Genomic DNA, 18236 nt, shown 5'->3' on the forward strand with positions numbered 1-18236 from the left:
TTACATTGTCCATATTTCCCGTTAGGCTTTGCGAACGTCCGTGTTTCTTGTTGTAAGTGGCCATCCCAGATGGCTACAGCATATCCTTCTATTCCTTTCTCTCTCATGTATTTATCTTATTCTTCCTTAAATGCATCAGTGCTATTCACCTCCAAAATTCCAAATTCTAACCACTTGCAGGGCAAAGAAGTTTATCCTCAATCCTCCGATGGATTCACTGATCCTTAGTCTGGAACCCTCCACGAGTAGAAATATCTTCTCAACCTGTACCCAGTTGGAGGAGATGGTAGTATAGTGGTAAATATCACTCAACTAGTAATCCAGAGGCCCAGGCTAATGCTCTGGGGACAAGGGTTCAAATTCCACAACAACTGGTGGAATTTAAATTCAATTAACAAATCTGGAATTGAAAGTTAGTCTCAGTAACGGTGATCACGAAACGATCATCGATTGTCATAAAACCTATCTGGTTCACTAATGCTCTCTCGGGAAGGAAATCTGCTCTCCTTACCCTGGTGTGAGGTATGTGTGACTCCAGATCCACAGCAATGCAATTAACTCCTAACTGCCCTCTGAAATGACCCAGCAGGCTACTCAGTTCAAGGGCAATTAGGGATGGACAACAAATGCTGGCATCCCCACATCCCCATGAAAGAATAAAGGCAACTATTTTTTATTTTATTTATTTAATTAAGGAGCAATTTAGCATGACCAATCCACCTACCCTGCACATCTTTGGATTGTGAGGGTGAAACCCAAGCAGGCAATGGGAGAAGGAACCATTTTTTAAAAAGCACCAAAAACTGGAGTTGAAGTTTCCTAACAACAATTGTCAGAATAAATCCATCAAATATAAATGGCTGTATAGTTAATCATAAATACAGAGAAATTAAAGAAAAGTGTGAATGGAAAATGTGGACCGAATCTTCACCTCTACTGTACAAAAAAGCTAAAAGGACTTGATGCTCAATTTCAAAATAATGATCCAGAATTTGATTAATGGAGTTCAGCTTGAACAGGTTGAAATATCCGATATCTTGAGTCACTCATCATGGAAGATACAGAATCGACCAAAGAAATTTGGGCTAGACTTAATAGGGGTGATGGCATTGTGAACACACTTAAAAGAGAATGGCGTAGCCCTTGTGTGGCCAGTGACAATATATGGCTGTGAAAGCTGGATATCCAGAAGAAGCACATTTGAAATTAAAGGACTCAGAAGGATATTACGTGTCATAGTAAGTCAAGTGGACAAATGAGTGGGTGGTCGAGAAAGCTGGTGTTAAGAGGAATGATATCAAGGACGCTCACATATTTTAGACATATGTGAACAGTATTTGGAAAGAGAGGTAATGCAAGGCAAAGCACCTGGAAAATGAGCACAAGACCCAAGATGGCATGGGTGGATATCAGAACATGGACTGGCCTCCCTATGGGACAGGCAGCAAAGAATAGAAATCAGTGGAGAAAGATTTCTATTAGCACGGCCAACCTGTCAAAACGTGGGGCTATGAAAGGACAGGACAACGATCTACAGGCAAGAATTTTTACATCGTCATTGATGTGTTGGGTGAGAGAATTGAAAATGTGGATGGCATGTTCCCCGGCCGTGGATAGGAAGAGACCGATCTTCTTGGTGTCCGAGGCATCTTCCTGGTCTGTGGTTTCCAGGTAGAGCTGGAAGCGTTGTTTGAATATCTTCCAGTTGGCCCCCAGGTTACCGGTGATGCGGCGGGCGGACGCTGTCCATTTTGCAGGATGACTGTATGCTGGTGGAAGGCAGATCACTTGCAGGTAGGTCTAAGACGTTCTACTATCCCTCAACTCCTGGTATCATGATGTGTTGGGTGCTCTGGATCCGTGGAACACATACAAGCCACCAACACTTAAAATAGTGCAACATTATTTTATTAAGTTAGAAACTGTTGAACATACTTTCAGTGTGGGTTAACACGATGTTAGATTAAACTAAAGACCTATGCCTGTCCGAACCAGTCTATGCACTCAGCACATGGTGAGGATCTGTGCTGTAAGCTCGGTCCTTGTAGGAGGCTGCATCCCGAATGAGCGGGAACTCTGATGACCCCTGTCTTTATAGTGAGTGTGCTCTAACTGGTGATTGGCTGCGGTGTTGTGTGTGTTGACTGGTCTTGCTGTGTGTCCATCAGTGTGTGTGTGTCTGCACCATGATATACTGGTGTATATTATGACAGTCATTACAGCTGGGGAATTTAAATTCAATCAATAAATAATTCTGGAATTCAGAGCTAGCATCAGTCGTCATGAGAGTAAAACTGTGCAAAAGCTCATTCCATTCACGATGTCCTGAAGGGTAGGAGCTCTGTCATCCTTAGCTGGTATGGCCTCTACAAGATACCCAGGCAGACAGCAACGTGGTTGACTCTTAACTACCTTCTGAAATGGCCTAGCAAGCCACTCAGTTATGGGCAATTAGGGAAGGATAATAGTGCTGGCCTTGTCAGCAACACACTCATTCCATGAAGGAACAACAAACAACATAGGTCTGATTTAACAATAATTGCATGGAACCTGGACTTCACATGCTTAAATTGCCAGTTACTTTCTTTTAACCTTAAATTCTAAATATCAAACATGATAAGCATTTTGTCTTGAGCATGCCAACCAAAAAAGTGGAAGTTATACTGCAACCACAAAGTTCCCTTAACAAAATAATCTAATTAAACTGTAACATGGGAAGAAATGTTAAATAGCTACAAACAAAATTATTGGTTTATAATATCTCAACTTGGTGTAGATTTTGAGATTGATCTTGAAATGATATTTGATGTTTCAATAAATGAAAATGTCTTTTAAATGCAATCCTCAGTAATATGGATTGGTTTGAAGCTTGAGGGTCTGTGACCAACTGATTAATGGTGCATTACCTTAATGGAGAAGCAGGCAGTATCAGAGTTCTGGTACAATGGTTAACAACCATCCCATTTTTCTTAATATTCACATTCAAACTTCTTAATGATGAGAATTATTTGTTTGACAAGATAATGAAGATGGAGCTGAACGTTGCTGCTTTCAACTTACGGTTGAGTAATGTGTGTCCGTCCCTCTGAACATCCTTCTGTGCACCAGTGCTCTCGATAGAACTGCTACTGTTCTGACGACTGACATTCCTGGAAAGTCTTTTAACTACACCACCTGCAAATGAGGATGTAGGGGAGGCTGAGATATGTGCGGGTGGGGGAGAAGGGGCAGGTGGTATTGGAACAGAACATCTCGCAATGTAATCCATCTTCTGTTTCTGCAGATGAGAAGCATGTTTAAAATTATTACTTGTGCCAAAATTGAAAAAGCTTTAGTAAATACCTAAATTCAAAAAGCTGCAATGGAAAGCTTCTTGGACCGTAGGGCTACAAAGAATCTATGAGCCATCATCATCATGGTAGCTTGAACTTGAGGTCCAAAAGTAAGATTTAGTACATCTAAATATAATTCAAATAATGAAGGGCAGTGTTAGTTTGTCTAGTTCGCTACATTAACCTGGAAAACAGTGAGCCAATCCTATAATTTTCCAGCATTTCTTTACTCCGTAATTAACTCACCTGTTATTACAGAAACCATGGGTAATTTACTAATTTGCTTCAACATGCTTGAGATGTAAAAATTAAATCTAACTCCCTTTAACTAAAGTATTTGCCATCAGCTAGAAACAATAGATACACTGGATCAAGGAGCATTTAACACAGTAGTATGTTCCACAGCATTTCACAGGGGCATTATCAAAAAATATATTGACACCTAGTCACATAAGGATACATTAGGACAGATGGCCAAATGCTTGCTGAAAAAGGTAGGATTTAAAGGAATCTCTTAAAGGAAGAGTAGCAAGAGGAAAAAGTACGTTGAAATAAAATCAAAACTTCCGACGCGTAGAAGTAAACAAATCCAAGCAGAGGTTTAACTGGACACCATCGTACTTTTCGTTTTGGTATTGCAATGTTTTTCTGAGCCATTCTAGATACAGAGATAGTTTAGAACTTGCTTAAATGAATGCACAGCAAGCATTGTATGTCTAGGTACACAGTTACACTCATTTTAATGCTAACATACATTTTTCCCATGCGAGTTTAATTAAATCACTGCATAATTTGAACAATCGTTGCTTCACAGCTCCAGGGTCCCAAGTTCGATTCCCGGCTGGGTCACTGTCTCTGTGGAGTCTGCACGTTCTCCCAGTGTCTGCTTGGGTTTCCTCCGGGTGCTCAAGTTTCCTTCCACAGTCCAAAGATGTGCAGGTTAGATGGAGTGGCCATGCTAAATTGCCCTTGGTGTCCAAAAAAGGTTAGGTGGGGTTACAGGGATAGGGTTGAGGTGTGGGCTCAATTAGGATGCCCTTTCCAAGGGCCGGTGCAGACTCGATGGGCCGAATGGCCTCCTTCTGCGCAGTAAATTCTATGATTCAACTGACGAATGTGATATAAAATAGTTACTTTAGAGATATTAGTTACTGTAATGTAGAGATAGGCCAGTCACATTCTGGTGAGTTCACAGACAAAGGATTTCAGACCGCATGGCAAAGCAAGGAGGAGGTGTGTCCACCAAAGGAGGAGAAAAGGATGCTGGGTAATAGGGGCCAGAGGAAGGGATTGGAAGTGAGCCAATCAGAATGTATGACCAGGTCAGGAGGGATATAGGATGACCTATGGGAATCGTGTATGTGAAACTTGATACCTTTTGAATTGATTTGCAGAGATCCCTTTGTCTCTTTGTTCATTCGCTTTCCGGGGTGTAGGAGACTGGATGTGTCTTATGCCTCTGAGATGAATCAGGCTTGCAAGCCAAATAAAATAACTAATGCTGTACTGCAAATCCATCTCGACTTTTATTGAGGCCAGACTGACGGGTAAAGAAATTTGGGATTTGTCATTTGGTGCCGAAAACCCGGGATTTCTCAAGACGGTTCTGACCAACTGCGAAATCAGAATTAGACTGATTATGAACAGGGAGAGTGGGAAGAAGGGGCCCACAATGTATAGCTGGAAAATCACCGCGCATTGCTTTTTCCCCTCTTCTTATTGTCTGATTAGTCTGATCACTCGCGGTTGGTACGGAAAGATCGTCTCGACGAAATCAAAGGTCAGTCTGGGGATTAGCAAATTAAACTGATGGGATATCATAATTGATAGTTCAGTTTTGGGTTAATTGTGTTGTTGACGACTGATGTGACTTCAGCAGATGAGGGTTCAGTTAAATAAGTGTTTTTAAATCTGAAGATTGTTCAACTCCATGTGAGTTCTGATTCGGCTTGGGTTAGGTTATGGGTTGATGGGACATCTAAAACAGATGGTTCAACTCCATGTGTGAGTTCTGATTCGGCTTGGGTTAGGTTATGGGTTGATGTGACATCTAAAACAGATGGTTCAACTCCATGTGTGAGTGTTTTAAATCTATAGTTGATTAAGCTAAAATTGTACCCTTGGACTGTGGTGGCGAAGGGCGCAGTTCTGAGGACTAGTTGAGATTGTGGGGAATTGCTTGGATAAAGTTCAAGACAAGAACATCCATACAGCTGGATGCTGCATATTGGTTGAAGCAGAAGTCTCTCAAAGGGTTAACAGCAGCAGCCAAAGTTAAAGACGACAGACAGTGCTTCTCACTCAGGCCTTGAGATAACAGCAGCAGCCTGTAGTGTAATCGGATACCTTTCCTTTGAGTCAGTGAACTCCAGCAAAGTTACGTTTTGAATTATTTAAAGGAAACCAGTGGGTTTCTCCACCTCTTTGACAAAAGTTATTATTTTCGAAAGCAATTGATTGAAATTGCCAGAATCTTAAGTTTTACTTACTTGAAATAATGTTTATCTCATTTTATTTGTGAATTAATAGAAACTGAAAGAAGATCACTGACACCATTTAAAAAAGTGTAAATCTGGAGATGATAGTTGACTTTGCTCCGGTATACATCACCTCCCTCATTGATAGCAGCCAACATTTTTGAGAATGTAAGAAAAACTTGTTAAAAGAAAAATTGTTAAGATAAAGAATTAATTAAGTTGTAAATGTTATACAAGTTTGTGTTAAGCAAATCGTAAATTTAGTTCTGAGTTGAGATCAGAGCTAAGCTTGCAAGTTGCAGTAATTCAATTTGAATTTTCAAACATTTTTAAGTTTTAAAAGAACACTGTTAGAACCTTTTCAATCATTTTGCCAAGGAAAAAAAAATTGCCATTGGTTATAAATAAGCAAAAAAAAACATATATATATAATTTAAAAAAAAGAAAGAGCCAAAGTATGAAAGCTAAAGAATTAATTGGATTATGGAGACAATATTGTCAAGAGGAAAGAGATAAGATCATGTTATCAAGTTGGCAGGACAATGCCCTTAAAATGGGAATTCCAATTAGTGAACAGGGTAAAAAAAAAACATTACAGGTCTTGAAAAAGGAATGTGCATTCAAAAAAAAACATGCAAGTAGAGACAGGAAAGGCTCGGGTCAAACAAAAGATGGGCTACGTAGTTCAGTGGCTGGCCTTAAATTGACAGAAAATGATTAATTCGATAATTTAAAAATGTCAGTAAAAGTTCCGACTGCACCTGCAGCATTGTCTGCACTAATTCCAGAACCACCAGAGTATAATAATTTATATCCAGTCACTGCTCCCCAGATTCCAATCATGCCAGTAACTCCAGCCCTTTTGGTTGATAGTGTGGGTCCCGATTTACCATCTTCACGATCAAGGGGAAGAGGAGCTTTGTTCCGCAAGCCCAGTTAGCTCTAGGACCAGATCTCGGACAGCGAGAGAAGGGCTTGATCCTAACCAGAAACAATTAAGCATACCACCTAAATCCCTCCAGACCAAGGGGAAACCGCAAATTTCAAGAACAAAGGGAGATGCAACAGATGATTTTGAAGAGAAAGAACTCCCTCTAGTGACAGGGAGGGACGTCGAAGTCTTGGAAGAACCAGAGGAAATAGCTAGAGTGCCCCCTGGTGAGACTCGGAGACAGTTGCCGATTAGGAAGATACCAATCACCTGAATTATGCTAGCCACGCCGCACTTCAGCAAGCCCATGCGTTAGACTACGATAGAGGGACACAAATCCTGAATGCGTGAAATAGCACATTTCAAAAGCCCATAAATATTTCTGCTATCTTAGACCTAAAACCTAAGAAGATTGAAGAGCCAGAGGAATTTCTGGAATGTTTTAATGGAATCTATGTGGGCAGTCAGGCGACTTGCCATATCAAAATGGTTAGAATTCCCCTCAATATTGTGCCATGTCAATGCTTTGCCTACCACCTTCCGTGGCTACTGCTGTGAAATGTAATAACATGAATTGGACAGAGAGCGACCCTTCCCAGATGGCAAGGGCAGTCAGATTTTATTGGAAGGAGGGTGTAGGCCAGGAAGGAGGCTCAGTTACAAAGATTAAGACTGAGTATGTAATGAAAAAGGATGATCTGAGACCCCAACAAGCGGCAGAAATGGTAGCTTACCAGCTGGAGCCCCAATATTGTGCCTTTGGGTGAGTGGATCAGCGAGGGGGAGGACATCAAACCCACCCAAAGGGACCGTCAGCTCCTTTTTATGGCCCACCGTATGCATCAACAGCTTTACAACCGCCGCCCCTCTGAGGGGCCATTGGTCTACTGGGAGACGAGGACGGGGCAGATATAGAGGGAGCAATGCATGTTATAATTGCGGCCGTGCAGATCACTGGCAACAGGAATGCCCCTTTAAAAGACAGGCAGCAGAAGGAGATTATCCGACCCAAAGGAGGGGGTACCCACCAAGGAGAGGACATATGAGATACACTGACTTCTCCCAGGCAAACCCTTTCCCGACACAGGATTGACTAGCTAATTTAGTCATAAGGACTCTCCAATCGGACAGGGAACCTATTATCTCTCTGCAGATAGATCAACATCACTCATTTGTAATCGACACTGGAGCAGCCATGTCTTCTGTGCAATCAGAACCTCGACTACCATTATCCAACCACACGCAGCAATTGTTGGGGTTCCAAGGACAGGTGTGTGAGTATCCTATTTCTGAACCTGTGACAGTCACTTACGAGAATAAGTCTGCAGATCATCAGTTTGTAGTGACTACTGGATTGGACTGTAATTTGTTGGCCCGAGATTTACTGTGTATCTTCCAGCTACAGCTAGAGTATGGAGACAAAGGGGTAACGGTCCAATCATGGAGGATGAGACAACAGTGCTATATTTCTATCACCCCCAGTGGTGGACATTAGACATTGAACATTCACTGCATCACGTTACCCTGGCCTATGACAGATCCGGACAAAACAGGGAGTTGGAGGACAAATACCGGCCATTAATTGGGACCGAATGGCCAGTCAAAGTTACAGCCACAGTCACGGGAAAAGGTACAGCCGATTTTGTTACAATACCACCACATTTATGGCCACAGTCAGCATCGGTAAGCCCTCATATTACACGTCAGGTCCACGACCAGTACCATGCCAGGGATGTGGGGCCTATGGTAAGGAGGGCAGTGGATCATTCAGATCCAACAGAGTACGCACTTCAAGTCACGCCAGACGGTACTGCCATAAAATATTTTGAGGTCCCTGAAACGATTAACACTCGACTGCAGCCCCGTCTATGGACAAATTAATCCGAGAGCTGTTGCAACAGGGTATTTTGGTCCCTTGCCAATCAGAATGTAACACCCCCATACTTGCTGTGCCTAAACCAGCCAAGCCAGACCAGTACAGGATTTACGTTTAATCAATGCCATCGCAGAGCCGTTACATGCTCTCACTCTCCAACAGGATATTACGGTGTATAGCTTCCACTCGGTCATCGCACTACTGAGGCAACTGCAGACTCAGCATCTTACCGCAGCTCGTCAGAATAGGTATGAGATATACCTTTTGAACAATCCACGTCTGACATTTAAACACTGTACCACTATCAATCCAGCCAGTTTTCTTAGTGGTCCCCCTGTCCATGAAGACGCACCTGGCCACGACTGTTTAGCCTTGATTCAGGAAACTACCACAATAAGGGACGATTTGAGTGACATTTCATCAGAACAACCTGACATGATTATGTGTGGTCAAATATCCCACCGGGGTTTAGTTAATGACTTACTGCAGGCCCTCCTTATGCCCGCGCAGATTTTCGTCATTAAATGCGCTGCCCACACAAATGGTAAGACCCCAGTTGACGTTGGTAATGAACAAGCAGATTGTGCAGCGCGGACAGCCGCGCAAATTCAGCAAGAGATGGTGCCTAAAATGTTAAGTCAGACTAAACGATCTACTATAAATATGTCTGCTTCTGACAAGTCAATGCCAACCATCCAAGACGTCATAAGGTTACAGGAGGACGCTCCTGAGAGTGATAAACAAAAGTGGAAACGGTTAGGTTGTACATATGATTCTGTTTCCTCTTTATGGACCACGCCTGCACATCAGACTTGTATGTCTGATGTACTGGCTTTATGGGTCATCGAATGTGTACACTTTGCAACTCATTGTGGGGCTCGGGGGACTAGTGATTTGTTGCTGGACACTTGGTGGCACCCTAAAATGCAGGGGTTGGCCCAGAGTATCAGTAATCGGTGTTTGATTTGTCAGCAATATAACACCGGAAAAGGTATCCCTTGTGGGATGGGGCAAACCCCGTTGCCCAGTGGTCCCTTTGAGACGCTACAAATGGATTACATTGAGTTGGAAAGGTGTCAATGTTATAAATATGTTTTGGTCATTGTGGATGGGTTCAGCAGATGGGTTGAGGCGTATCCGACTACCGATAATAAAGCTGCTACTGTGGTTAAAGTTCTGATGCGGGAAATCATTCCCCGTTACAGTATACCAGCTCAGTTGAGTTCTGATAACGGGCCTCATTTTCTTGGACAGATTAACCTGCCTCCCTTCCCCAGTGCTATTTTACAGGTGTGGAGCATGAGGTGGCTACGCACCGTCTGTGTGATATTCGGCCTCACCTCGCTTGGAGTGTTATTGGCGACGGACATGGAAAAGGGAAATATTATCTACATTTGTAACCCCAACCAAGCTACAAGGACATTTCAGTATGCAAAGGTGATGTCCTTCGCTGCCCCCATATACGAGGACATGGTATCGACTCATGGAAGGTCGTCAAAGTTAAGGAGAATGCAGGAGTCATGAAGCAATTGCACCGGTCCCGGCGATGGGAAGGGAACATTATATGGACATTGCCTTGTTTTTGGAGTACATGTAAAGTTGATTTTGGATGTGTTAAGATTGGTGCGATAAAGGTAACATCAGACCGTCAGGAGAGCGTAGGAAGAGGCTGTGAGAGAGAGGGACTAGAGAAAGGACGGGGCGTGTGAGAAGGGAAGTACAGCTAGAACGTAGGTTATCGGGAGATACACTTAATTTAGTTAAAGGCCAAACTGAGGAAAACCTGGCTAGTATGAATCACTTCTACCAGATTTACCACCGCTTGTATGGCCACGGATGGGTTGTCTGCTACCCGAACCCCGCAGCGGTGTCTAGGTTATTTTCTGTTTCACCGCTTTGGGCACTCCCCAAACGGTGGTTCATTGTCAGCGTTCCGAGCCACCGCCCGAGCAAGTCACTCTTCCTTACGATCCGGGTTCAGCACCTCCGGCTATTTGCCTTCCCCTTCCTCGGGATAATCCCCACTCACAGTATGATAGGCTGCAACAGTGGAGGGCGTACATACCTAGCCACTTCACTCTCAATAAGGATTCCCGGTCGTACGAGAATTGTTTCAGCAGTGAAGGATACGGCTGTTTGCTGGTAGAGGTGGAAACGAATATAACATATCTGTTCCCCACCTGTACGGACAGGAGGTGTCATATCACCCAGGCGTCTGGCCAATGCGTTTGTTACAACACCACTTGCGTTCCATTGAACGCCGGCCTCCAGCCCCTTTGTGGCTGGGCGAATGTCTCTCATATCACTGTTGGGACTAGGGCTTTCCGCATTGCTAGGCGGCCCGAATGTGCGTTCCAAAGCTGGATAAACTGGGCTACTGGGGGATGCTTACGCAACCGATATACTGATTGTGATGCTAGCCTGCACACGGAGCAAGGATACTACTTTTTATTTAATGGCACAGCGACCAATATTTTGTCATCCCCATTTCCCCGACAAATTGCTATTGGGACTCTAGTCCCTACCACAGTCCCCTGTCCTTCGGCGTGGATGCTGCATAATCAGTTAGCATGCCGGGCAGTCTCCGCTGAATTCTGCGAGAACTGGAAAAAACCTCAGGTTCTCGCACCCAACCGGGGCCCCTCAGCCCGGTGGGGAATTCGGAGCGTCTTGACACTGGGAGGTGTGGGGGTTCCTTGGCTGTCAGCAATAGGAATTATTTTATTTGTGGCCTTACCATCTTGGGAAATGAAACCTTGGGAGCCCTCAGGGCAATAACCAAGGAATTGTCTCAGCTACGGTTGTTTGCAATGCAGAACCGGTATGCTCTTGACTGTCTTCTGGCCCGTGAGGGTGGGGTATGTGCCATAGCACAGGGCAAGTGTATCATGGGAGTTCAGGACTTGACCGCTAACATCACTAAATTTATGGATCACATACGGGATCACCTGGACGGAATGCAGGATCCTGGCGCTTGGGGTAACTGGGGATTTGGAGGTTGGAAGGACTGGTTGATAAATATGGCCATGTATTTAGTGGTGGCTATCGGCTGCATCTTTTTGGGCCTAGCCATCCTTAAATGTGTGATGGGTAGAATGTGGGGTGCACTGGAACAGATCAACACCCCTAAAATCTTAGCTGTCAAAATCCATGAGGGTGCAGCAGATGAAGGGGGGCTACGCCAGGAATTGGAAATGCAGCGACGGATGTTTTTAGATGAGGGACCGTAGCTATGGGTTGGATAGTTCGGTTATCATGGAATGATAAAAGGAGGGAATGACGAATGTGATATAAAATAGTTACTTTAGAGATATTAGTTACTGTAATGTAGAGATAGGCCAGTCACATTCTGGTGAGTTTACAGACAAAGGATTTCAGACCGCAAGGCAAAGCAAGGAGGAGGTGTGTCCACCAAAGGAGGAGAAAAGGATGCTGGGTAATAGGGGCCAGAGGAAGGGATTGGAAGTGAGCCAATCAGAATGTATGACCAGGTCAGGAGGGATATAGGATGACCTATGGGAATCGTGTATGTGAAACTTGATACCATTTGAATTGATTTGCAGAGATCCCTTTGTCTCTTTGTTCATTCGCTTTCCGGGGTGTAGGAGACTGGATGTGTCTTATGCCTCGGAGATGAATCAGGCTTTCAAGCCAAATAAAATAACTAATGCTGTACCTGCAAATCCATCTCGACTTTTATTGAGCCCAGACTGACGGGTAAAGAAATTTGGGATTTGTCACTACGATGCTTGTAATTTGAACCTAGCTTAATATTTGATTGCTGGCACTCCGAAAAATGCAGGCTGGGGGGATTTGGGGGGGGGGGGGGGGAGGCACCGTGTATGTCTCTGGATTCTGAGGTTAGTTACATTAGAAAGAATCCCCATATGCTGCCAACAATGTTGTTTGGCGTGGGTGCCGCTCACCGTTGCTGGATTAGTTGCTGCACTAAAAGAATAACCGTGTTGTAAAGTTCCCTCTTCATATCTCACTCGACCTTGCTTTCTTGGGGCAGGGGTTTAATTACCACATACCAACCTTGCAAGATATTACTGAAGTAACAAGATTCTTCAAATCTTACAGACTTTGTTCTGTTTTCTGTGTGCATCAGGTTGGAACTGGAACCCAGTGTCCCCAACATCACAAAAAATAAACCAGAACTCTGTACAAACTGTTGCCTTAACTAGATTCCTAATAATGTGCTTTACAGGCCATTTTAAAGTAAACAGAATAATGGACAGGCAAAGCAGTCAACAGGTGAGTTAGCCATGTACCAATTATATAAACACATCTGTAGTCATGAGTAAATGAAGTTAATCACGGACAGGAAGGTTTAGCACAAACATTTTAACTTAAAAAATTCAAATGCAACTATATTTGCTAAAAAATTCACAAATATTGAAACAGACTGGAGGTTTACTCTTCAGAACAATCTCATTCTTGCAGTTTAGGTGTACAATCAAAACATTCAAAGTACCTCAGATAGTTCTCCGAGTAATTGCTGTCAGCAGATGATTGAAGCCAATGAGAATCAAAACAAAATAAAGGCATGAAATGAAGATAAATGCAGAAACATAAGTAATGAGAAATGACTGGTTCACATGCCGGCAGTAACGGTGGGGAAAGTTGACACAGAAATGTTTCATGTTTGCTCACAAATGACCCATCCTCAGAAAATGCAGATAACACCAAGCTGCAACTCCAGTTTGAAAGCAGGTATCTAAGGTACCTGGAGATTCATGTGCACTGTGTGAACAGATGTATAGTGTAGTCAGAACTGAAAGTGTATTCTGTTCTTAAAATGCCACATTGTCATATCATTAAAATGTTTATCTCGAGGCAAACTGCACGTGTCTGCTCAGCAGTACACAGCAGCAGTCAGTCGTTGCAGGTCACTCACATAATGTGAGTACCGACCCCACTGTTGTGAAACTATACTGCCAACGTGGAAGGATTTGACTAAGTCTTTGATTGAGTTTTTTTCATGAGTTAATTACTGATAATGGCAAGGGGGCGAGTAGGGCAATATGACTGTATTTGTGAAAAGAAAATACAGAATATTGTGGGCGGCACGATGGCATAGTGGCTGGCAAGTTCTACCCGTGTCGGTGTGGGTTTCCTCCGGCTACTCCAGCTTCCTCCCACAGTCCAAAGATGTACAGGTGAGGTGGACTGACCATGCTAAATTGCCCCATAGTGTCCAAAGGTTAGGTGGCGTTATGGGGATAGGGCACAGGAGTCCGTCTGGGTACGGTAGTCTTTCAGAGGGTCGTTGCAGACTTGATCAGCCGAATGGCCTCCTTCTGCACCACAGGGATTCTATGATTCTAAGAATATGGTACTTACAGCACTTGTCTTGCATGAATGCTCTATTATCCCTCAGGGAAAGCAGTAGAGAAGACAGTTCTTTTTAACATACTAATTAACTCCGGTTCTCCCACTTTAAACCCTGTTGTTAACCAAAGCTATATTTTACAGTCCAGGCCTCCCACCAATGACATCAGACTAGAGCTCAACCGGTTACAGAAATGTCTGCTAGCCATTAATAAATGATAGAGACAATACCTGGGACCATAATAGCTGGAATATTTGTCTAGACCAGTAGGCGCGCACACACAGTCAGAAATTTGAGATTTACACCATGGATTGAAGTGCCTAAATTGCTTTGCCCTTAAATTTATAATTTAAGAGCCATTATCCACCTAAACTGCTTTGTACATTCTAAATCAATTACCGGTGTTATAAATGGCCCAAAGTCAAAAGAGCCAAAATAAGATTTTGGATCTAAATAACTTCCAAAAACTTTCCATGAGGAGAAATGGTCAGTGGTTCTTGCAACTCATTTGAGCACCTGATTTTGTTTTGTGGAAGTTACAAGCGGAAATCTAGTTCATCATATTATGCTTGAATACACTTCAAAGGGGCTTTGAAGATTGTTGAGCCAAGAACGTTAAATTGAAATTTAAAGCACATCAAGTAAGGTGCACATCATGCATGTGGACTTTTTTTTTTTAAATCAAGAAAAATTTAAACATGTTAGTTAACCAGGGATATCACTCCAAATGCAGTTTAAATACTCAACACCAATATTTTTTGTTGAGCAGTCATTCGATACATTGTCAGTGCAAGATTACCGAAACTGCATCAATGACAACAGCACACAACTGAGCAAGGGAAAAAGTAGCCGAAAATTAAGTTTGGCTTTTTTCCAGTTAGGCTCCCAAACACCCTTGGCCTGGCTTCCTGCTGCAGTTAAAAAATTATTTTTCCTCTTCACATCAGGTCTCATCATTTTACATCCACTTACACCAATCACCACTGCCCCAGTCAAAGAGGTGATTTGTCCTAGGTTCAAATCTCTGCCACTCGACATCTGATCTACAAATTTTTTCCTCCTTCCCCTACGGCATCCAATGACCAGAAACCCAGAATGAGGGAAAGTGAACAAAATATATTCGCCCACCCTTGGATCCCATAGATCTCTGGAGTATTAGCTTGTTTTACCACCTTTGCTAGCAATTTACTCCCATTAAAATTAAATATAAAAAGGCAAAGGAGACAAACTGAAACCACATTGGCTAAGGAAATCAGGCCAAAGGTTAGATCGAAGAGTGTAACTTGGGAAGCTTCTATAGAATGCTTTTAGCTGGCAGACTGTTAAGGACCAGAAAAAAGATGCTTGGGTTTGGGAAAATCCACTCATAGGGCAAATCATGGCCCTACCTTGAACAATTCAAATTCCTTCTTTGGCATCAATAGCTGCCGAGACATTAGATAAAAATGAAGTTAACTGGATTATTTGATCTGTTGGGGAAGAAAAAGATAAAGCTACATGATATAGTCATTTACCTGAATGGTCTGATTGTAAAGGCCTTCAGGCACTCCTTCACCAGGCTCATGAGGGTCTCTCATTACATCCAAAATGTTGTTTGGCACATACCCTGACATTCCACTCTGGTTTTTCACTTTCCACCATTGCTTCTTGTCGTCAATGATCTGTAGTAATGTGACATCATCACATCAATATATTCCATAAAACATGCCCCAAAGATAGCAGTGTAATTCAGGCATTTCCAGTTTAATATTTAAAGTATGAAACAAGCCTCACATTAGACCCACACATGTAACTTTTCAATTCCCGGTGGCAAACCACAAGGTGGATTTTAAAAAAAATGTTTTTTAATTTTTTTTTAAGAATACCCAATTCATTTTTTTTTCAAATTAAGGGGCAATTTAGCATGGCCAATCGACCTACCCTGCACATCTTTGGGTTGTTGAGTGTATTTTTTCCATTTGTAGCTGAAGAGTTAAAATTACTGAGAAGAATGCAAGTGAAGCCGAGCCAAGGAAGATTCAGCTCCATGGTACTCATTCTTAAAGGACCCATCTTCCATTTCATTGCTTTAAGCAGAAGAATATGCTCCAGTACAAAAGCACTAATGATACTGTCTGTCCGCAACAAAGTGTGCATAAATATGATTATGAAATACTATCTTCCTGAAATCCAAACCTCAACAGAAAAATCTGAAAAATACAGTGTATGGGATTAGTCTTACCTCCAATAGGTCATCTTTCATAACAGAGAGTTCATTGTTGTTTCTTGCTACAAAATCATACTTTGATTTGGCAATTCTTTTAGGCTCCACATTAACAGGATTTTCATAATTTCTTTTTAAAAATAAAATGAGAAATATTACACGAATTGGAAAATATGGGTTAAGTCATCATGACAGTACCATAAACAGTAGAGCATTAAATGACTTTACCGAAAAGGCATTGCGAATGTTATCGTTCACGAGTTACAACTCGTGCAGAGATGATGTAAGGAACATACTGTTGAATCTAATCCAACTCAAATCGTGCTTTCATTTTGTGACAAGTGTAAAATATTCAAGCGTCAATCATCTGGAAAAATAACTACTGAAATGTAAAATTATATGACAATGCTGAACTAGTAAACTGTACAGAAGGCACCACAAAATATGTTCATTCAGTTCACATCACACTATTCATTTGTCCTTAGTGTGGTTAACATTCTGTCAAAGAGTTCATCGGGCAAATAACACCCACTGCATCCATGATACCACATCATAAAAATGAGATGCCAGCTCTTAATTTGTGATGAGGATGAAATGAGTAAAAGGCCAGTTGGTCCCTCAAAGCTCATTTGTTGCACAAAGAAGTTACGGATTACCACAAACCGGTAATGTTCTGATTTCTAAATTAACCCCCATCTACGACAGCAATAGTCGTACCTTCAGGATATTCACCCCAACAAACCTACTACTGAACATGGCCTGCAGCCTCACATAAACCAACCAGTGCATTCCATTAAACATTTAACAATCCAGTTCCACGTAAAGGTCAATAATAGAACTTGCTATGCTAGGCGTTAAAGCTATTTCACAATCAATGAAGCAAGATATGAATCCAAAATCATTTAGGACTCTTTAAATTTAAAGTGAGCTGTGTGAAATGGTTAAAAAAAAAGGCAAAATAATGGAGAAAATCTCAAGCTGCACCTCCGCTAGAAACTATAATTAATAAGCTTATATATTCACATTTGGGGTGTTGTCTAAATATGTAGAATTCTTGAGATTAAGAATCTGTGGAAAATCATGCAGCAAGTATACCCAATTAAATTTGAGAACACTCCAAACAGTGCAGGTACTAAATTGAAATTAAGTTTTTAAATTCAATGGAACATAAAAGAAGAAACTGATTGTCAAACCAAGTGCCAGCTGTGCAACAGAGATTCAGCGCCACTGCTCCAAATGTTTAGTTTGCCAGAGAGATTATTTGTAAGCATTCAGGCCACTACAAAAATGAAAATATTGAAGTTAAATTCAATCCCTTTTTTTTTTTGCATCTGCTAAATTACCAAGTACTATGGAAAGCAGTTTTGACTTTGTCTGAAATGCACACAGAATCAGCATAAATCAGGAGAGTCTTAAGCAGAAGCATAGGGGAATATAGTTCAGGCTAGAAAATGGAGCAGGTAAAATGAAAAGCTGACTGTGAATGCTGGAAAGACAAAGCAAGCTGTTATTCAAAACAAGTGAGCTGAAGGATCTGAAAATGCAAATGATTAAATTTGTAATTCTACCGCAAGAAAAAAAAAGCTCCAGAACAAAAGTTGATTCGCTGTGTGCCAAGCAGTTAGTAAGATACAGTATTACATGCTTCGAATAAGGCAATTTAATTCAAGACTTTATTACTGAAACAAAATGTCTTTAATGCATGGTTATTGAACCTCACTTATGTTTTACCTCAAGCCTGAATTTAAATAAATCTCATGCAGCATTTGTTGTCGCTCCTTTTTGCACATCCTGTAATCCAAGTTCCTAATCCACTTGTTCCACTGGCACATGTCCAACTAATTGCAGAACAGTAATCACAAAACTGACAGAATGTTGTATTCTACTGTTTTGGGTGTGCAGTACACATCAAAGGAAATTTTAACACAAGTTCTCACTGGACCATACCTTCAGTACTGCATATAATTCTAGTCACTGAAATGCACGAGAGGGCTGCAAATGTTACACTCATGTTCAAAACAAAAGAGGAATGGGACAAAGTAGGCAACTACCGGCCAGTCAGCCCAATGTCTGTGGTGCGGA

At 42.0% G+C, this 18236-nt stretch overlaps 1 protein-coding gene across 8 annotated transcripts in view; it reads right to left on the reverse strand.

Annotated features, from left to right (window-relative positions):
• The window catches only part of eps8a (EGFR pathway substrate 8a, signaling adaptor), a 214449-nt gene that overhangs the window by 20703 nt on the left and 175510 nt on the right, over positions 1-18236 (reverse strand). For 6 of the 8 annotated variants that reach the window (XM_072471718.1, XM_072471717.1, XM_072471713.1 and 3 more), the window contains exons 16-18: positions 16173-16284; positions 15466-15612; positions 3061-3277 (exon numbers count right to left, since the gene is read on the reverse strand). In XM_072471718.1, the coding sequence (XP_072327819.1) occupies positions 3061-3277; positions 15466-15612; positions 16173-16284 (476 nt within the window). Of the gene's footprint in view, positions 1-3060; positions 3278-13069; positions 13118-15339; positions 15376-15465; positions 15613-16172; positions 16285-18236 lie in introns of those variants that run through there. The other 2 variants (XM_072471720.1, XM_072471719.1) reach the window with 2 other exon arrangements.

The sequence above is a fragment of the Scyliorhinus torazame genome, chromosome 13 (genome assembly GCF_047496885.1).
Source record: "Scyliorhinus torazame isolate Kashiwa2021f chromosome 13, sScyTor2.1, whole genome shotgun sequence".
Taxonomy (NCBI): Eukaryota; Metazoa; Chordata; class Chondrichthyes; order Carcharhiniformes; family Scyliorhinidae; genus Scyliorhinus; species Scyliorhinus torazame.